This window comes from Cebus imitator, unplaced genomic scaffold (genome assembly GCF_001604975.1).
Source record: "Cebus imitator isolate Cc_AM_T3 unplaced genomic scaffold, Cebus_imitator-1.0 Scaffold61, whole genome shotgun sequence".
Classification (NCBI taxonomy): domain Eukaryota; kingdom Metazoa; phylum Chordata; class Mammalia; order Primates; family Cebidae; genus Cebus; species Cebus imitator.
This window is the reverse complement of record NW_016107376.1, coordinates 7984470-8006135: the sequence shown is the minus strand read 5'-3', so window position 1 is coordinate 8006135 and position 21666 is coordinate 7984470. Positions and strand designations below refer to the sequence as shown.

Sequence of the window (21666 nt, the reverse complement as noted above, 5' to 3'; positions counted from 1 at the left end):
AAAAAAAAAAAAAAAAAAAAAACTTTGATTCACCAAAAGAAAAATATGTAATAAATTACTCTCTGAATGTCTGAGAGTCTAAAAATACTGAAGAATAGAGTTTAAAACTTTAATTTTTAAACATAATATAAGGAATTCATTTAAAGACATATTTTTAAGGCAGATGCAGAAACACATACAGATGAATATTCCAGTAATTTGTGGAGTATGTGCTCCCAGGCATAGTTAGGACACAGCCCTGCTCTGGAAGGGTTTTTCCAAAACTCAGCATGGCCAACTGCTCTAGGAGAGTCTGAAACATTCCCTCGCACCCATGGTGCTGGATAAAAATCAGGAGTGCTCAGCAGGTGATCTTGGTATTGGAGTGAACACATAAAGCCAATTAAGAGTCAGGGTCTTTGAAGGATTTTCTTGCCTTTCACATTCATTTTCCTGTTGAAGTTGAGGCAAAACTCTGGACAACCTCTGTGCCGTGGTGCCTCTTGGTAGAGCACCAATGATGCACCTGCTGTTCTCCTGGAGGAGCCCATGATACTAAGGGTGTCACATGTTTGGAATCTGGGGTGAGAAAGTTGCTTTTGTATCGCCATTCTAATTATACTGGGTCTATTCCTCATATTAACCAACTTAACAATCCCGTGTGGTAGCTCAATGCACGTACTCCAGAGACAGCGAGGGCTGCGTGACCCCTGCAGACATGCCCACCAAGGAGCAGAGCTAATTGTTCTGTATTTAACCTTCTGTCTCTTTGGTGTATGTATAAAAATGTGTGTGATTTATACATTGGCTTAAATATTGAAGCATTACTCCAAGGGTTAAGGACGTAAGACTGGAGCTTCCACTCTCGTGACTGTGGTCCATTCAGAGAGAATAGGTTGCTGCAGATTTGGTTCCAGGCAACAGCTGGGCTTTGTGGGCCCAGCACAAGCCTTGGCTGCTCCCCGGTGAGCTCTGGGGCTGGGAGAGCCTTTAGTTACCACACTGGGACGAGGAGGGCACCCTCACTCACTTGGTGACAAGCCTCCGGTGCGGGCTGCCCCAGGAAGGAGGCATAACCTTGATGAATCAGTTTCTTTCAGCCAAGACAGTCCCACTGACCACTGAGGGCCACCTTCAGCTGCGCTTGCAGCAGACAGGGGACAAGGTCCATCCTCCTGGCTGGTGACCTGGCTGGTGCATCACACCAGCTACCACACAAGGCTAGGAGAAAATGAAAAGAGGTTTCTTACGAGGGTCTTCTTAGAAGAAGCAAGCTTGTAAAGTGAATTCAGGGAACTTAGACAACAGCTGTAGAAATACAAGCCTTCACAGAATGTGTGGGGGAATGGCATGCTCAGTTCCACTGTAGAATCTGTGGGCAAATTGCATAATTAGGTCCATTGTAGAATGTGCGGGCGAACGGCATGCTCAGGTCCACTGTAGAATGTGCGGGCTAACAGGAAACTCAGGTTTCCTACTCGGGAGGCTGAGGCAGGAGAATCGGTTGAACCAGGAGGCAGAGGTTGCAGTGAGCTGAGATCATGCCACTGCACTCCAGCCTGGGCGACAGAGCAAGACTCGGTCTCAGAGAAATGCCCAGTACCTCCCACACGCAAGCAGTGCTGGCGCCGGCTTCTCCTTCCCTGGTGTCTGTTAGTGTCCAGGTGTGGCATCATTCTGTCATCCTGCTGCCACCATCTTGTCTGGATCTGTGCTCCTCCTCCTGTCTCCTTCTCTTATCCGTAGACTTTTAAGTTACTTTTTCTTTGATGCTAAAGATGAGGTGGTGAAAGGGAAACATGCCTTCCTCCTCCGTATTGCACACATTTCTTGATTCTGCCAGTCTTAGGGGCGTGAGTTTGATTTTAAATTAAAGGATTCCTATTCTACCCAGTTCTTTCCTATTGGATAAATCATCCAGTAGCACTCCTGTGGTGTATGTGATGTCTCTGTCTGTTCCCCGCCGGGCCTGTCCCTGTGTATCAGGTTGAATAATGGAAACAGCATTGTAAAGCCACTCGTAGGATGCCCATAATCAAGTTACATCTGTATGGTGTGTGTTTGGGGTCACAGAATCCTGCTGCATGTCCTGTCTTATTACAGGATGCTGGAGGAGTGTTCTAGTCATGTTTCCTTGCCTTCCACTCAGACCTGTTCACTGTTTGCAGGCATTTTCCTCCAGGGACAGTTACTGAGCTAAGTTTACTTGTCATCTGATTATTTCACAGTTGTGCATTTTCCTTAGAACTAGCAAAATGAGGGCCTGGCGCGGTGGCTCATGCCCATAATCCCCGCACTTTGGGAGGCCGAGGCAGGTGGATCACCTGAGGTCAGGAGTTTGAGACCAGCCTGGCCAACATGGAGAAACCCCATCTCTACGCCTGGCTAAAAATACAAAATTAGCCGGCTGTGGTGGCACATGCCTGTAATCCCAGTTACCTGGGAGGCTGAAGCAGGAGAATCACTTGAACCTGGCAGGCAGAAGTTATGGTGAACTGAAATGGAGGGAAACTCCATCTCAAAAAGATATATATATATGTATGTGTGTGTCTGTGTGTGTGTGTGTGTGTATATATATATATATATATATATATATATATGGCATTTAACCTTAAATGACAACTAAAGTGGGTTTTTGTGGTTTCTGTTTGGTCACTCAGGCTGGAGTGCAGTGGCACAATCATAGCTCACTGTAGCCATGGCCTCCTAGGCTCAAGTGATCCTCCTGCCTCAACCTCCCAAGTAGCTGGGATGGCAGGCGTGCAGCACCACACCTGGAAATTGTTTACATTTTTTTTTGTAGAGATGAGGTCTTGCTATGTTGAACAGGCTAATTTAGAACTCCTGGCCTCAAGCAAGCCTCCTGCCTCAGCCTTCCAACGTGCTGGGACTGTCGGCATGAGCTACCACACCCAGTCTGCTCACGTTAATTTTTTCTTTTGCAACCTCTGCCTCCCTGGGTCAAGCAATTCTCCTGCCTCAGCCCTCCCGAGTAGCTAAGATTACAGGCATGTGCCACCTTACCCTACTAATTTTTGTATTTATCCTACTAAAGTTTTGTAAATAGTCACGTGATTTTCACACAGGCACTTAGCAGCCAGTCCCTCTCACAGCATTAGAGCACATTTAAACGTCATACTCCACTTTTTTGGAAGTGTGAATTCTAAGAGAAGCTGTAGGTTTTATTCTAACTCATCGGATCCTTTCCTTTTTAATTTGACTTTTCTCTTTAGAACAAAAATCAACCATAGTGGTTTCTTCTATTAAGTGGTATCCTTTAATTCCTGAGGTCATGAAATATAAGTCATCAGTGTTCTTAGGCCTCTAAATTGTACTTCATGTAAATGCACCTCTTAGTGGGCTTTGTATGTAAAACATAACCTAGTTAGGCTGTGAGTTTCTTGAGAAAGAGAAAACCTAGTTCTGATTTTTAGAGGTTTTTTTTTTTAAGCAAACATTATTCCTAAAAGAAGATAAAAGATGATCCGGGTATGGTGGCTCACACCCGTAACCCCAGCACTTTGGGAGGCCAAGGCAGGTGGATCTCCTGAGATTAGGAGTTCGAGACCAGCCTGACCAACATGGAGAAACCCCGTCTCTACTAAAAATACAAAATTAGCTGGGCGTGGTGGCACATGCCTGTAATCCCAGCTACTTAGGAGGCTGAGGCAGGAGAATCACTTGAACCCAGGAGGTGGAGGTTGCTGTCAGCTGAGATCGTGCCATTGCACTCCTGCCTGGGCAGCAAGAGCGAAACTCCATCTCAAAAAAAAAAAAAAAGACCGCCTGATTTTAATTACAAGTACCCTAAAGTTTGAAGTGCTAGTTGGAGTGTCACCTGGGATATACCAGAGCTCTGCTCTTTCGACACTTTTCTCCTGAGTCAGTGCAAGTTAAAAATTTTAAAAGTGGCCAGGTTTGGTGACACACACCTGTAGTCTTAGCTGCTTGGGAGGCTTGAGGGATAAGGATCACTTCAGCCCAGGAGCTAAAGGCCAGCCTGGGAAACCTAGCAAGACCCCTATTTCTACACAAAATAAGTAAATTCTAGAAGATGATCTCAAATATTTTTTTAAATACCTACTTACATAGTATTGTTGTGGCTATCCGTGTGGCCACAGTTATGCCTGAGGCTGTTCTAAGAGGGCAGTGAACATGTCTTTATTTCTCAAGAGGCTAGTTGTGTCTGTGCATTTTTTGGTAGAGTCCTGTCTGTGAACGTTTTTTAATGAAAGGTATAGGTAGCACTAGAATTAGTTGTGCAAATCCTTCAATATGTGGCTGAGAAGGTGTCCCTTGAATTTTGTCTTTTCCTTTGAAACATAAGAGGGCAGCTTTGATGTGTGCAAGGCGGTACTTCCTGATGCCGCTGCTTGTGGAGTCTGCCACCTCAAGAGGTGATGCAGGCACTAAATAAAAGACCCAAGAAAGGCTGGAGACTCCATAGGTGACAGCGCTCTATGGCTGCTACAGGCGGCTCTGGGTGTTTGGTGACCGACGTCAGCCTCTAAGGCCAGCCTTTCTCCAGGGCTGACACCGTCTCTCACACCCCCTGGGTGCATGGCCCGGGCAGGGTGCTGCCTCACACCAGTGTTCGCAGACTCTCACTCTGAATCCTGAAGTCGGGTCTGCCTTCACATATCCTGAAGCTTCCTCTAGAAAAAATAAGATTCGGCTGCTTTGACAGGGCGGGGAGCTCTCCATCCGCACGATTCCCAAGGAGCTGAGCTCAGAGCCTATGGCTGCTTTTGTGAGGGTGGCTGGGGACATCCCAAGCCTACCTCTTTTTCGTTTTTACCTCTGGTTTGGGCAAAAACAATGATCCACATTTATAAGCGAGTTTTTAGGATTTAGTGTTTGAGGAACTGTCTTGAATGTCCTCTGCCCACACGCACACAGGCTGTGGCCCTGAAGTCACATAGCAGTCTGTGACCAGGCAGCAGCCAGCAGCTCCTGAGCCTTCTGTCCCCCAAGAGCACTTGACACACATGGCCCCTGGGATTAAAAGGTACAGCAAGCATTGGGGACTTCCCACATGGCCCGGCCGGAGCAAAGTCTGAGGAGTGTGCTAGGAATCTGATGTGCTGTTTGCTCTGTGTCTTCAGTTGCGGAAACCGAACCAGAGGAGCCAGGAAGGAGAAGCCGCTTAGTCAGGAATAACCCTGTCCTTCATCCTGGCTTCTCACCCGGCTGGAATCCTAACGATCCTGGTCAAACGGCTGCTTTAAAACATAACTCAGAAGCTTTGCTAAAAGGCCAGTTCAGTCAACATCTCGTAAATGCCTACTGCATATAAGAACTGAGAGATGATGGGACAAGACTCAGTTTGCCTCCTTTTAGGAACTCACAGTATAGTGGTGAGGCCGCCGTGGAGGACCCAAGCTCATGTGGGTCTTGGAGCACCTCCAATGCTGAACACTCAGGGTATCTCTGTCTCAATCAAGATCTCCTATAAGAGAGAGATATGAAAGCAAGATCGGTATTACCAGTTTAAAGACATTTAAGGCAGCCAGGAGCCCAGCTGTCATTTTTGAAGCCATTTTTCTTTGGTTTTGTAATCCAAACTGTACATGCATCTCATTCTTCATGGGTTTGTGTGTCTTTCCTGCCAGAAGCACAGGTTTAACTGAGCCATCATTAAATATGACAATAGTGTCTAGCTAGAAATAACCATAATTGGCCAGGCGCAGTGGTTTATGCCTGTAATCCCAGCACTTTGGAAGGCCATGGCGGGCAGATCACCTGAGGTCAAGAGCCAGCCTGGCCAACATGGTGAAACCTCATCTCTACTAAAACTACAAAATTTGCCCTGTATAGTGGCACGTGCGTGTGATCCCAGCTGCTCTGGAGGCTGAGGCAGGAGGATCACTTGAACCTGGGAGGCAGAGGTTGCAGTGAGCCAAGATCGAACCACGGCACTCCAGCCTGGGTCATAGAGGGAGACTCCATCTAAAAATAATAATAATAATATTAAAACCTTTGTCCCAAAACCACGGGATACCCCACCTGCATTTACATTCTCTCGTCCGAGGCTGCCGAAGTAGGTGCGGCACTCAGAGCTGTGCAGGAAGGGGCTGCCTGCATTTTCTTCTCTCCGCCCCTATTCTGTTTAGCTCCCAGCGGGTCTCCCAGCAGCTGGGATTATTAAATCAATAAGGCATTGGTTAGGTGTCAAAGAGCTAACTGTGGTGTGTGTAAGAAGGGGTCAGATGACACTCACCCAATACCTGAATACCATCTAGCCCAGCCTGCCAACCAAGGACTCAGGGGGTTGGCAGGGGGCGGTTCAGAGACGCCTGGCTCATCTCCAGACATTTTCTTAGCCATCACAGCTTTTTTATGATTTTTTTTTTTTTTTTGGTCTGGACTAGAGATGAGTTCTGCTGCTTCATTTTTAAAAATCCTTCACAAGGAGTTGCCATAGTCTTTTTCATTTGCAATTAATTTTTTTTTTTTTTTTAATTCTCAAACTGCATCTATGTCTCAAATAAAGTAATGGGAACATTCTGGCTCTGGGGTGTGGAAACGCAGCCAAGGCCGCGGGATGGCCACGAAGGCTGACTGCAAATGAAACACTGGCTTACACTGCCCTCTGCTGGTATAATTACCACATTTCAAGTTCCTTCGTTTACAAAGTTGCCAAAAGACGTCCTGTATTTTGAACCAGCAAATTCANCCTGGAGTGCAATGGCATGATCTCAGCTCACTGCAACCTCTGTCTCCTAGGTTCAAGCAGTTCTGCTGCCTCAGCCTTCCAAATAGCTGGGGTTACAGGCGCACCACCATGCCCGGCTAGTTTTTGTATTTTTAGTAGAGATGGGGTTTTACCATGTTGGCCAGGCTGGTCTCGAACTCCTGGCCTCAAGGAATTCAGCCTCTCAAAGTACTGGGATTACAGGCATGAACCACCATACCCGGCCAGTTCAGCAGTTTTTTAGGTAGGGGTTACTTCAGTATGCATATTTTAAGCCTTCTCAGCATTTCTGTTCAGCCAAACAAAGATTTTCTTCTGTTTCCCTACAGACAAAACTCCTGTCCCAAATCTGTGCTGTCATAGGAATAGCTAGGACTGTTGACTTTTGTGCCTGTTGCTAGCTTTTTTAAAAAAGTTGTCATCTAGCTTTTGATGGGGCTGCTCCCCTCAGAGCTTGAATGGGGTTGGACAGACTTCTTTTCTGTCATCTCTACAGGAGTCAAAAGAGATGGGCTAGCCTGGGACTTTGTTCTCTTAATGGGGGCTTGATCCTGTGCACTGTCATTACCTCTGTATGTTCAGCATTTTGAACTTTCGGGTTTGAATCCACTAGAGATTATCTCTTCAAAATCCTAACATACCTATCAGGGTAGAAATACGTTGCTCATGTTCTGGAAGCAAAGCAGTATTTCCTTCAGAGGCTTGTCATTTCTTGAAGTCAGTATAATACGTGAGGGATGGTTTTCTCGCTTGTTCTTTTAACATCTGATTTGTTTCCTTAAAGAACTGCCATTTACTCCACAATCCAAACTGGTACATTAAAAACATCAATTAGGCCAAGCGTGGTGGCTCATGCCTGTAATCCCAGTACTTTGGGAGGCTGAGGCAGGCAGATCATTTGAGGTCAGGAGTTTGAGACAAGCTTGGCCAACATGGTGAAACCCCATCTCTGCTAAAATACCAAAAAAAAAAAAAAAACAGCCGAGCATGGTGGCGCATGCTTGTAATCCCAGCTACATGGGAGGCTGAGGTGGGAGAATCGTGTGAGTGAGGAGGCAGAGGTTGCAGTGAGCCAAGATCACACCACTGTACTCCAGCCTGGGCGGCAGAGTGAGATTCCATCTCAAAAAAAAATTTGTGAGAAGGGAATTTTCTTTTCTGCTGTCAGCCTTCTTCTACCTTCCCAATGAATAGGGACAAACTTAGGCTTTCTCCAACTCACTCTTGCCCAAGAAAGCTGCTGTTTTTGCTTCTCCTAATTTCCTATCTGTGTAGTTCTTAGGGACCTGAGTTATTAGCAAAGGCTTCTTCCAGCAGCACCCGGCACTATAGGAGCCTCCACTGCGAGCTCCAGAGCTCTGCTGCCTCCACAGGCCACCAGGCAATGCCTTGTGCTTTTGTATTTTTTACTGTAACAGCTTTATTGGGATACAAGTCACACAGCATACAGTTCACCCGTTTAAAGTATACAGTCAATGGCATTTAGTGTAAGTACGTCACCACAGTAAATTTTAGAATGTTTTCACCTCCCGAAAAGAAATCCTGGCCCATCTGCAGTCACTCTCTGTCCCTGCCCATACCCCCGCCCCATGACCTGTTCCCTAGGCCATCCCTTTCTTCTGGGCATCTCTGAGACAGGCCACATCTGGAGTCTCCCAAGGGAAGGGTAGACAGATTCTCCCTGCCAAGGGCTACAAGCATCCTCTCTGGCCCTGAGGCCCTGATCCCTTCCCCACTGCTCTCTCTGCTTCTGCCTCCCATGTCCTCCCCTCCCAGAGTGGGCAGATCTGGCTTACTGCGGAATGCAGCTTCCTTCCCCCAGGATGAGGCAGCAGAGAGAGCCCACAGCATGTCTGGGCCTGCCTCGGGACTCAGGCCACAAGGCCAGGCTGACCACAGAGAAGGCGCCTGGGACACATTCGGTGCCTAGCCTCCACTCCTGCCCCACACCCGAGAGGGGCTCAGGTAGTTTGAGGATGTGAGACTCTCAGCCTCCCAGGACCTGGGAAACTGCTCATCCACTGGCCTGGTGAAAACTGATTTCTGACTCGTTTTATACAAATAATAATTAAGCACAGGAAGAAAGAACCCTGAGGTGAGACCATGAGCAGAGGAACTCTGGGGTGAAATGTATGAGGCCTGTGCGGGCATCCAAGTAAGGGTCCGTGGGTGCTTGTTAGTGTGTGATGGGAAAATATAGAACAGACGCAGGCATGCAGCTGGGTCGAGGCCGGGTGCGGTCGCTCATGCCTGTAATCCCAGGACTTTGGGAGGCTGCGGCAGGTAAATCACGAGGTCAGGAGTTTGAGACCAGCTTGGCCAACATGGCAAAATCCCATCTCTACTAAAAATACAAAAGTCAGCCAGTCGTGGTGGCATGCGCCTATAGTCCCAGTTACTCAGCAGGCTGAGGCAGGAGAATTGCTTGAACCCAGGAGGAGGCGGCTTCAGTGAGCCGAGATTGTGTCACTGCATTCCAGCCTGGGCAACACAGCAAGACGCCTTCTCAAAAAAATAAATAAATAAATTGTTTCCCATATTCAATATTTTCTGCACTATAACCAAGATGATCATTCCAAAAGGCTCATGCCTCATTGCGCCTTGTTCCTTCTTGCTTAACTCCCATCCGGTTCTCCCAGGTTATCAGCTGATGTGTTCTTCCCTCTCAGAAGTTTTTCCTGCACAGACCCCTTTCCCCGGAAGTGTGGCTTGGTAACCATGCTTGTGGTGTTTCCATCACAGTCAGGTCGCCTTGTCACAGGAGTTCCACACTCCGGGGCAGGTGCCAGTGCTCTTATCTGAAGCCCCCATTGGGTGGTCAGCTCTAGACAGCAAGGGCATGGTTTATACCATGGTATTGGTGTGCCTAGCAGATGCAGGTGTGTGGCTGTGATTCAGGGATGCTGTGGGGGTGGGCAGAGGTTTGAAATTGAGCCATGAAAGTAGGTGAGATGCAGCTGGGCACAGACAGGTGTCGCTGCCTTAGAAGCCAATGTAGGAAGAGCAAATGATGGACTTGAGCAGGGACCAGGAAGTGACAATCACAGCCCATGGCCCACTCCCTGCTTTTGTAAATAAAGTGCAGTGTAACGAAAGTGAGCCTCATTCCTTACCTTGGTGGAGTTACGTAGCTGCTACCTAAACCCTGGACAGCCCAGAATATTTACCACCTAGCCCTTTCCCAAAGAGTTGGCCGTGCCTCCTGAGGAAGATAAAGGAGAGAATGGTGGAAAGTTAACTGAGAAGCATAGGCAGAGCCACAGCAAATACCTCAGTAGACAGAGGGCAGGAGAGTTGTCTACACTGGAAACCGAGAGAAATCGCTGAGAGAAATTGAAGAGTCACATCGGGCATCTGCCGCTTCAGCGCATCAGACTCTGGAGGCCACATCCCACACAGACTGATAGGCCCCATGCCTCAAGTTTCTAATGCAATAGATCTGGGATTGAACCCAAGAATGTGTCTAACAAGTTCACAGATGCTGCTTCTTGGCCGAAAATCACACTTTGAGAACCATGCATCTAAATAAATGAAGCCACTTGCCGTATTCATGGGTCGAGAAAAGATTGTAAAGGCATCAGTTCTCTCCAGTTTGAGAAACTTTTACGCAATCCCAGTTAAAGTCACATCAGGGCTATGTGTGTGCTTATGTGAATATGGAAATTGATGAGCTGATAGTAAAATATATATGGAAATAAAAAGGGGCCAAGAAAAGCTAACCAGGCTTAAAGAAGGAGGACTTTAAGAACTCCAACAAAACTCGAGGACTTTGCCAGATATCAAGATCTATTAGACACTAGGCACAGTGGCTTATGGTTGCAATACCAGCACTTTGGGAAGCCGAGGCCAGAGGATCGCCTGAGCCCAGAGTTCAAGACCAGCCTGGACAATATGGTGGGACTTTGTCTCTACAAAAAAATGCATAAAAATTAGCTGGGCATGGTAGTGTGTGCCAGTAGGTCCCAGCTACTGAGGAGGCTGAGGTGGGAAGATCACTTGAGCTGGGGAGACCTAGGCTGCAGTGAGCCGTGATTACACCACTCCACTCCAGCCTGGGCAACAGGGTGAGACCCAGTCTCCAAAAAATCAGCAAAAGGCATATATGAAACATAAACATTTCATTATGTATAGGCAAATATTTCAAAATGTGAAAAAAAATCCAGAACACTTCTTATCCCAAGCATTTCAGATGAGGAGTACTCATCTGTATTATGGAGAAAAAATGTTCAACATCCTTAGTCTTCATGGAAATGACATGGAAAAAAACCACAGTGAGATGTAACTGAATTCCTCTCCTTCGGGGCACCAGCGCAACCAGGCCTGTTGAAAGCATCAGTCAGTACAACCACTTCGGAAAGCTGTGTCTGCCCGCCTGAGCAGACACACGTCTTCAGACCCAGCAACTGTGCGTGGGTTTATATCCAACAGGTACACATGGCTTATCCTCCCTAGCACCATTCTGCCTGCCTACCTAACCCCCGCCGAGGTATCTCTGCTTTTCCTGAGCCCTCCTTCTTTCAGGAGTAAGCTAATAAGACCAGGCTAGCTTGAGAAATTTGCATGTGTTCTTGTGTTAATCCCCAAAACAACAGTGTACTATGCCTTCAACTACAGCCTCTGAAATTGTGTAGGCCACAGGCTCCGGTATGGGCCTCGGAGTTACATGCTGTGGGTACGTGGGCATTTGAATACCTCTCAAATCAGTGTGGAAAGCATCAGTCTACACTGCATGGATCAGCTCTTAATCACTTTTGATAGGACAAAAAATACATTAGCAGGGGGCAGGTGGGTACCTGCAGTCCCTGCTACTCGAAAGGCTGAGGCAGAAGAATTGCTTGACCCCTGTGGGTAGAGATTGCAGTGAGCCAAGATCGTGCCACTGTACTCAACAGCCTGGGCGACGGGAGTGACAACATCCCCCACCAAAAAACCAAAACAGCCAAAGTACAGCAGAAGCAGCGTCCACACTCATAGCATTATAGAGTCAAATTGTCTACAGGGTTTATAAGAGCGTCATCATGCATGTGCCACCCCCACTTCCTACTCAGCTGGAGGCGTCAGCTGTCCACTCTATTTGTTACTTACCTCCACTATTGACATATTGCTATATATCCTTTCAGTATTTTTTCCTGTGTATATATATTAATTATATATATATCAATCTGAGACAACTCTGTATCTGTTATGGTAAAGGTGTGTATATTGCTGTATACAGATTGATGGATGAATGCATTTTCTCACTTTGGTTTTTCTGTGATCACGGTTTTGCTTTTATTTGCTTGTGTGCTTTCCTGTGTCGCCCTCGGGCTTGCTGTGGACTGGTCTACTTGCTGACCGCACAGTTGGCTTCCTAGGGAGCCCCCGTTATTCTGGGATTCCCTGCAGCGTTGTGTGGACGCTCCTGTTACCTGGCTCCTGTCTTCTGTCTGGGTTTACTCCGTGTTGGGAGGAGCAGCTTCCCTTCCTGACTACCCTCCGGTGGCCTCCTCAGAAAGGCTAGCATGGGAGATCGGAGTGTTAGACCTTGCATGTCTAAGAAACATATTTATTCAAAAAAAAACAAATCTTTATTCTTCTAGAATTCTAATTAATAATCAGATTATGTATTGGATTCTAGTTCAGAATTTATCGGGTTTTGAGCATTCATTGTCTCCTGGCTTCTAGTGTTGCTGCTGAGAAGTCTGTTGCTGTTTTCTGATTCCTGGACTTTTGTTTGTTTAAATTGTTTAGAAGTTATTTCAAACTTAATGAAGTTGTAAGAATAGCACAGAGAACTCCCACGTACCCTTTAATTACATTCACCAATTTTTAAATTTTTTCCACATTTTAGCATGCTCCCTTTCCTTCTCTCTACATGTATCTACACACACATGCATACTTTTTTCTGAGCCATTTGAATGTAGTTGCTATATAATACTCCCCTCAATACTGAAGTACATTTTAAAAACAAGGATGCTCTCTTACATAACCACAGGCAGTTGTCAAATTCTGATTTCTGATCCTTTTTTTTTCTTTTTTTGAGACAGAGTCTCACTCTTTCACCCAGGCTGGAGTACAGTGGTGCAATCTCTGCTCACTGCAACCTCCACCTCCCAAGCTCAGGTGATTCTCCTGCCTCAGCCTCCTGAGTAGCTAGGATTAGAGGTGCACGCCACCACACCCAGCTAATTTTTGTATTTTTAGTAGAGACAGGATTTCACCATGTTGGCCAGCCTGGTCTTAAACTCCTGCGCTCGAGTGATCCACCCACCTTGCCTCTGATTTCTGGTCTTTTGTATGTGACCTGCTTTTTCACTCTGGGAAGCTTTCAGGATCTTTTCTTGGCTCTCAGTATTCTGAAATTTCACAATGATGCATACTGTGGCATGGGTCTGTTTGCTTTTTCTTCATTAGGTTGTACATTCATGACCCCTTTCAATTTGGAAACGTGTTCCTCTTCAGGGGCATTCCCATGAATTATTTTATTTTGATAATTTCTTCCTCTCATTATCTCTGATTTCTCTTTCTGGAACTCCCATTACTCACACAGTGGCCCTCCCAGATCTATCCTCTAATTTTCTTACCCTTTTTTTTTTTTTTTTTTTTTTTTTTTTTTTTTTTTTTTTTTTACAACTTTTTCTTTTATGTTTTTTTTTTGTTTTTCATTTTTTTCTTCTGCTAATTTTTTTTTTTGTTTCTAACAGTCTTCTTTTGTCCTATAAAGAAAAAAACATGCTGTTTATGGATTCAGAATCTCATATCTGACAACTGATGATGCACCTTTTTGAAGTTTTTAATAGTTCATTTCCTGTAAGTTGCATTTTTGTCCTTTTGATAGCTCTTTCACATAACAGGTTTCCACAGACGCTCGGTGGTTATTAGCTATCTGCACATACTCCAGAGTAGGACAGTAAGAAACTGCTGCACAGGTCTATGCTAGGATTCATTGACTGTCATCTTTCCCTGCGACTGATCTTGCTGGGGAACCCTTGGGATCAGCTTTTTTTGGCCTTTGGATTCTTCAGGTTCACCGGAGATGACACGTACAGTCTTCCGTCTGGAGGGTGGCCACTTGGCTGCACTGACGGCCACACTGTCCACACGTCCTAGTCTACACTGGTAGCCTACCTTGTTAACATAGTGCTCCACCATCAGCTTTGCTCTGTGGCCCCTCTTCAGGGTTCCTCTGTCACCTTTGAGAGTAAGTGGCTAGTTTTGTGCCAGGATGAGCTTATTGCTTCTGAAAGAGACTTTCAAATAGTTGGTCTCTCTTCACCTTGCCCACACTTCCAGAGCCGCTCAGCACCTCCAGGGCCTGAGCTTCTGGGCGGTTCTGCGGGATGCAGCAGGTGGGTCACTGGCTTTCCTGGGCCTTCTCACTCTGTCTCCATCTGTCCTGCTGTCTGGTTGCCCAGCTTTTGTTCTGTCATCACTCATCCTGCTATTTTGTGGTTGTGATTTGTGCCTTTAAAAAATGCCTTTGTTTTGCCAGGCATGGTGGCTCACGCCTGTAATCCCAGCACTTTGGGAAGCTAAAGCAGGCAGATCACCTGAGGTCAGGAGTTCGAGACCAGCCTGGCCAACATAGTGAAACCCCATCTCTACTAGAAATACAAAAATTAACTGGACATGGTGGTGCATGCCTATAATCCCAGCTACTTGGGAGGGCTGAGGAAGGAGAATGGTTTGAACCTGGGAGGCGCAGGTTGCAGTGAGCCAAGATCACACCACTGCACTCCAGCCTGGGCAACAGAGCAGACTCTGCCTTAAAAAAAAAAAAAAAAAAAAAAAAAAATCCCTTGTTTTAGTAAGGTTTCTGGAGAGAGAAGAGATAAATGTGAGTTCAATCCACTGTCTTTAAGCAGAGGTTTCCCATGATTATGGAAAAACAAGTGGGTCAGATAGCAGTAGGCTGACAGCAGCTCGCCAGTGCATTCTCCAAGAGGCGCTTTTTGTCATTGACTTGCTAAGAACCCCAAGGTGAGGCCCTGTTAGCTTTGAGGCTCCGTGATTTGCTCTGCCTTTCCGAGCATGATGGGGAGGCACACGAAGGCAGCATGGCAGGGACGCCCTGCATGACGGGGCACTCAGGACAGTGAGTTCCGCCCGCTGCTATGGACTGATCCAGGCTTTGCCTGGGCTTTTGTCTCTTTAGTGAAGCTGCTATTTGTTTTCTTCCATTCCCAATCCCCAAACCTGTTCTCTAGGACGATGAGAGCCTGAAGTACCTCACCCATGAGGAAAAGGATGTCCTTCTGTTTTTTGAGGAGACGATCGACTCCCTGGACGAGGACTTTGAGGAGCCAGTGCTGTGTGATGGGGGAGCATGCTGCCCCTGCTCCCCGTCTCTGGGAGAGAGCACCTCCAGTCTCTCCGAGCCTGAAGATGTCATCGACTTAGTGCAGTTGGCACCTCGCGCCAGGGAATCCGAGGGCCTTCCAGAGAGGGCCCAGACAGCAGGTGAGGGGGAAGCACAGGCCAGGCCTGGGACATGGTTTGCCGGTGTCTGTGGGGCACAGAGATCCTTCTTTTTGTGATCTCCTGTGTTTGCCAGTAGAAGCTGTTGAGTCTTCCCAGATTTTTATAGGGGAAAAGCATCCTCGGCAGTTTCATTGTTCTGCAAAGGGAAATGCCTGAGGGACTAGAATAAAGGAGGAAACAAACTGGGCCCTTAAGCGGAGTTTACAGTTTCCTTTTTTTGTTTTTTTTCTTTTTTTGAGATGGAGTCTCGTTCTTATTGCCCAGGCTGGAGTGCAGTGGCACTATCTCAGCTCACCTCTGTCTCCCGGGTTCAAACAATTCTCTTGCCTCAGCTTCCTGGTAGCTGGGACTACAAGCGCCTGCCACCACACCCGGCTAAGTACTTTTAGTAGACACGGGGTTTCGCCATTTTGACCAGGCTGGTCTTGAATGCCTGACTTCAGGTGATCCACTCGCCTCAGCCTCCCAAAGGGCTGGGATTACAGGCACGAGCCACCGTGCCCGGCCCGGAGTTTACATTTTCATACACAATGCACACATGCACAGAAAGAAAGAAAATTAGAAATGGCTTCCAGGTAATTATTTTACAGGCTGGGCGCCATGGATCACTTGAGGCTAGGAGTTCAAGACCAGCCTGGCCAACACAGTGAAAATTAGCTGGGCCTGGTGGTGCATGCCTGTAGTCCCAGCTGCTCCAGAGGCTGAGGCACGAGAATCACTTGAACCCACCAGAGGCTGCAGTGAGCCAAGATTGCACCACTGCACTCCAGCCTGGGTGGCAGAGCAAGACCCTGTCTCAAAAAAGAAAGAGAATCTAGTATCATTGCTGACGTGGCAGGAGGTGGAGCTCGGTAATGGGAGCCATGGGTAGTGGCTGTAAATACAAATGAGCTTCACTCGCTCACCGCTTACAGTTCCTAACAGGCCACAGACCAGTACCAGGGGTGTCGGGGATCCCTGAACTGGACAGAAATGGGCAGAGAGAAATATCTTCCAGTTTTTTTCCCTGATTGGAAAGGATACTGGAAACACATGTGGCCAAGGGGTTGGATTGGAAGGGATGAGGAAAAAAGTATTTTTGCTGTGGTAATGATAAAATACTGGCATTTGTCTTGAGCCACCAGAAATAAAGTATGTGCACATGTATATGCATATATGTATTTTAAGCAAGGCTATGTATTACACTGAACTTCGCATACTCTGGATACGGATTCCATGTAAATACGGAACTTGGTTTGCAGCCATCTCTTCAAAGAAGAGAAGTAATGTGAATTTCCCATTTATATTGTACTTCCGCTTTGAAATCTAGTTCCAAAAGTCATTTGAAGCAGCTGATACATTTAAAATGTGAGATCACATAGTCATGCCAAGGAAAACACTCTGAAAAATCAGCTACACCTCTCCATCAGTTCTCTAACATGCTATTTTCATAACAATTTTTTTTGAAACAGAAACTTGCTCTGTCACCCAGGCTGGAGTGCAATGGCACAGTCATGGCTCACTGCAGCCTCCAATTGCCGGGCTTAAATGATCCTCCCACCTCAGCCTCCCAAGCAGTCACCATGCCTGGCTAATTTTTTATTTTTCATTATTTTTAGAGATGAGGGTCTCACTATGCAGCCCAGGCTAGTCTCGAACTTTGGGGCACAAGTGATCCTCCCACCTCAGCCTCCCAACTTGCTGGGATTGCAGGTGTGAGCCACTACACCTGGCATTTTCATAACAATTTTAAGTGCCCACAGAGTATATATTGTGAGATTCTGAAGATACGAACATAAAAAGGTACGATTTCAGGAATTTTTTTTTTTTTTTTTCCTGAGACAAAGTCTCACTCTTGTCACCCAGGCTGGAGTGCAGTGGTGCCATCTCAGCTCACTGCAACCTCCGCCTCCCAGGTTCAAGTGATTCTTCCACCTCAGCCTCCAGAGTAGCTGGCACTATTGGCACATGCCACCACACCCTGCTAATTGTATTTTTAGTAGAGTCGGGGTTTCACTATGTTGGCCAGGCTGGTCTTGAACTTCTGGCCTCAAGTGATCCACCTGCCTTGGCCTCCCAAAGTGCTGGGATTAGAGGAGTGAGCCACCACGTGGCCCAGTTCTATTTTGGGAGACAGGTGCATAAGTAGAGCAGTGCCAGGTGATCTGTGATTGGTGCATTCTGTGTCAAGACTCAGGCCTGTTACATTCGCCATGATAGAGGAAAGTGACACCGATTCATGTCCTTCATCGAGAAGGAAAGACCTGCTGGTGTCTGTGTATGCCACACATTCTAACCTCAGTTTCCCCTCTGTAAACTCCCCGATGAGCTGGTCACCGTGTGCATCCTGTCCCAGCCTCAGGGGCTGGAGCCTCAGCAGCCCGCGTGGAGGGCATGTCTCCTAGGTGCCGACTGTCTGACTTGCAGGGCTATCATGATTTGTCCCTTCTCATGACGTGAGGTCATGAGCATAACATACCACCTGTTTCTCTAGTCCAGGGAACCCGGAGAGAGTAGTTCACTCACAGGCGGCACCGGGGAAGTTGGTGTCAGGTCTGGTTGAGGCTCTTTCCAGTTCAGCGAGAGGGAATTTCATGCCTTTACTTAACCTGGGCTAGTGGCTCACAGGCTCTTTCTTCCCTCTCTTCCAGGGCCTGCACCTTCCGGGAAGGAGCATAGGAAACAAGATGCTGAGACTCCTGCACCTCCGGCGGACACCCCCACTACCGAGACCCTCCCTCCGGCTCCCGAGACCGTTCCTGCGCCGCCGGTGCCTGGCACCCCCGAACCCCCCAGGAGGGAGCTGCGTGCCCCCTCCCCGCCGAAGGAGCACCCCCGACTCCTGCGCTCCGTTCCCACGCCCTTGGTTATCGCGCAGAAGATTTCTGAGAGGCTTGCGGAGAGTGAAGCCTTCTCGCCCACCTTCCCGTCCAGGGAGGGCCGACAGGGGGAGTGGAGGACACCAGCCGCCTGGGGACGCCGCAGTGGAGACCCCGACCCGAGGCCCAGCCGCCCGGCACAGCCCAAGGCCCCCCGCTTCCCCAGCAACATCATCGTCACCAATGGTGCAGCCCGGGAGCCCCGTAGGACCCTGTCCAAGGCGGCCGTCAGCGTGCAGGAGCGCAAGGCGCAGGTGCTAGCCACCATCCACGGCCACGCCGGTGCCTTCCCTGCCACGGGGGACGCGGGTGAGGGGGCCCCGGGGCGCGGCTGCTTCCCAGAGCCGGTGGCGCGTGGCCAGGACAGGACGGGCCCCGCTGAGAGTCTCCGTGCAGGGAGCCAGGCTCCGCGGGGCCCGGCACTGGCCAACGGCTTCCCGAGCGCGCACGAGGCCCTGAAGAGTGCGCCCAGTACCTTCGCGCCCACTGGGAAGTCCCTCTGCTTCCACCCCGGTGTGGCCCTTCCCAGCACGCGGGGCCACCAGAGCGTCCCCAGGCCCCGGCAGCCCGATGGCGGCAAGGACGCGCAGCGTCGCGCAGACTCCCTGCCCCGGCCCCAGGGCGTCACCGTGCAGTTCGTGGGCCGTGGCTCCTCGGAGGAGGCACGCAGGGAGGCCCTGCGGAAGCTGGGGCTGCTCAGGGAGACCTCGTGAGGGCCGCGCGGGCCCGGATCCACCCTGTGTCTCCCCACCCCGAAGAGAGGGTAAAAGAGGAGCTGCATTGCATCCAGGAGCTGCCGGGCCTAAAACCGATGTGAGAGCCAGAGCCCCTGCCCTCTGCGGCGCATACAAGTGGAGAGGGGCCAGGCTCGGGCCTCCTGGCCGAGCCCGCACCGCTGGCTCCAGCCACCGGAACAGAGGACTCTTCCCTAAAGGAATCTGGCCGGGGTCTTGTCTCCCTTTTCCCAAGAACTGAGAAAAGAACCTGTTAAACCCATGGGTTTCCGTGATGTGTAAATGCCACCTTTTGGGGGCGTCGGGGAGGAGCAGGGTTGGTGTGATTGTCCTCCTTGAGTCTCATCTGCCTTTTTCTCCAAGTACATGACATGAAAGCCAGTTTAGATCCCTTCCTCTCAGGATTCCCCCCGCCTTTTCTAAGAAAATAGAAATGCTTGTTCCATTTTGTAATGTCTTAATGTATTTGCTTTTGTTTTTGAAGGGTGAGGCATCATGGTACTTTGCTTTTGTTTCTCGACGTAATTTAGCTTGCCCAGTTTTGTTTTTTACTGAAAACTGAAATGAAACCTTTGGAGTATGATGTACTATAATTTTGAGTTTGGTGAGTGAAATAGGTGGTAATTTTGAGAAAGCAAGTCTCATTGGACTCCTAGGTCTGGGACGTGTGCATGAGCCTGTGTATGTGTTTTTAGATACACGTGTCAACATATACATGTATAGGCACCCTGTGTGTCCACATGCATCATTACTACGTAAACTTCTCAACACCCTCCTAAGTCACTGCAGGATCCCAGCGCTCCCTATCCTTGAGTAGACAGAGCCACCTCAGCATCCTGATGGATAATAATAGAAGAAATTGTTAACTTCCTAGTAGGGAAGTCCGTTAAGGACACATCTCCATGGTATTTTGGTGAACCCAAAATGCTTTTTCCTCAACAAAATGTTCCTCTGTTCCCAATTAAAGTAATATTCTCCACTTCTAAGTAAGCAAGATTGTTCACTAAACAGCCTTGCTGGGATCATGCCTGTAATCCCAGCACTTTGGGAGGCCAAGCGGGCAGATCATGAGGTCAGGAGTTCAAGACCAGCCCGGCCAAGATGCTGAAATCCCATCTCTCCTAAAAATGTAAAAATTAGCCGGGCATGGTGGCAGGTGCCTGTAGTCCCACCTACTGGGGACGCTGAGGCAGGGAATTGCTTGAACCCAGGAGGCGGAGATTGCAGTGAGCCAAGATCACACCACTGCACTCCAGCCGGGGTGGCAGAGCAAGACTCTGTCTCAAAAAACAAAAACAGGCAGGGTACGGTGGCTCATGCCTATAATCCCAGCACTTTGGGAGGCCGAGTTGGGCGGATCACCTGAGGTTGGGAGTTCAAGTCCAGCCTGAACAACATGGTGAAACCCCGTCTCTACTAAAAAAAAAAAATACAAAATTAGTCGGGCGTGGGGGTGCATGCCTGTAATCCCAGCTACTCAGGAGGCTGAGGCAGGAGAATCGCTTAATCCTGGGAGGCAGAGGTTTTGGTGAGCTGAGATCATGCCATTGCACTCCAGCCTGGGCAATAAGCGAAACTCCGTCTCAAAAACACAAACAAAAAAACCTAATCTCCTTTATCACTTAATTTTAGTTTTACGTGTTCCAAGGTAGCCAGTCAACAGAATGAAGCAAAAGACTCTTAAAGATCCCCCCCGACTGTCATGTTCCACAAGCAAGATCTCAGTAGGGAAAAACCCGTGAACGAGTTTACAGAGCACGAAAAATCCAGTTTCCTCCCAGACCATGTCTTATGCGCCGAGTTATGCCACAAGCGTTATTATCAAAACTATTTAAGGCTGGAGTCTTAGACCTCTAAAAATAGACAGGAAGGGCTGCCCTGAGCAGTCACGCCCTTGTGTTTTTATGTCTCTGCCAGGGCTGTAACAGAGCCTGTTTCTTTCCCGTTGAGTATTACTTAAATTCAGACTTAGATGTGCTGTGAAGGGCATTTTTCATAGTATTCTGTCTGCCTTTTAAGTTACGTAAAGTGCATGATTATACTTTTTTCCTTAGAAATGCAATATTTAGTCTCATCCAGCTCTTATTCCCATAATAACCTAATAGATTCTTGATGATCTTAATTTAAATAGGTGCTTTATTTTACAACTTTCAAAAGTAGTACTGTAAATTTTCCTCCTGTTAATGTTGGATGGGTTTAAAGGATTTGTAAGGGCTGTGTTTCCTTTTTACAAAGCAAGATGCCATACAGTGTTCAATAAGAGAAGGTCTTGATACACCCAGCATTTTAAATACTCTTTGTAAATGAAGACTGCATCCTTTTCTCTGACCCTATGATTTCAATGTGAGTAGGGTGAACTGGACTGCTTATCAGTTTATTTGTTGCCATAATCACATTTTTGGAAAATAAATTTAAGAGTTTTATCTTAAGCTTGTTTTTGCATTGCATGCTATATTCTCAGTTACTTTCTTTTAAATGGTTATACCCTTTCCTTCTATTTATTCATTTCTTCTGTTTATTCATAGTTATACTGATGGTCACTTTGGTCACTTCTTATGTCTAAAACCCTACTAATTAAAGCCATATGTTTTGTATGAAGTTGAAATTCTAGCTGCTGCTAATGTAACCTGTACATGAACATATGTTAGCAAACCCAGTTTGTGGAGGGGCATTCATTTTCTTGCCATAATTATATGATGGGATTTCTTAAAGGTCATCTGGTTCACTGTAATTAGAAGGACCATACATACCTCAAAGCAAAATTGTAATGGAAAGACGAGTCCTAAGTGCCCCACTGTTCTCCCCAAGTGATGCTTGTAAATCACCCTCCACTTTTACAAACTCTTTATCTTAATGCTTAAATGAAAAAAAGAAAATTATCCTTTTCTTTTTGAAAAGGTCTTATCTCCGTTTCCCAAGAACTGAGAGAATAACCTTTGCC

The 21666-nt window shown here is 47.5% G+C and overlaps 1 protein-coding gene across 3 annotated transcripts in view; it reads left to right on the top strand.

Moving 5' to 3' along the window:
- The window catches only part of PROSER2 (proline and serine rich 2), a 103571-nt gene extending 84399 nt beyond the window's left edge, over positions 1-19172 (top strand). For all 3 annotated transcript variants that reach the window (XM_037739036.1, XM_017529872.2, XM_017529873.2), the window contains exons 3-4: positions 14860-15112; positions 17764-19172. In XM_037739036.1, the coding sequence (XP_037594964.1) occupies positions 14860-15112; positions 17764-18704 (1194 nt within the window). In that variant the 3' untranslated portion in view covers positions 18705-19172. The remainder of the gene's footprint in view (positions 1-14859; positions 15113-17763) is intronic.
- The last annotated feature ends 2494 nt before the right edge of the window (positions 19173-21666 follow it).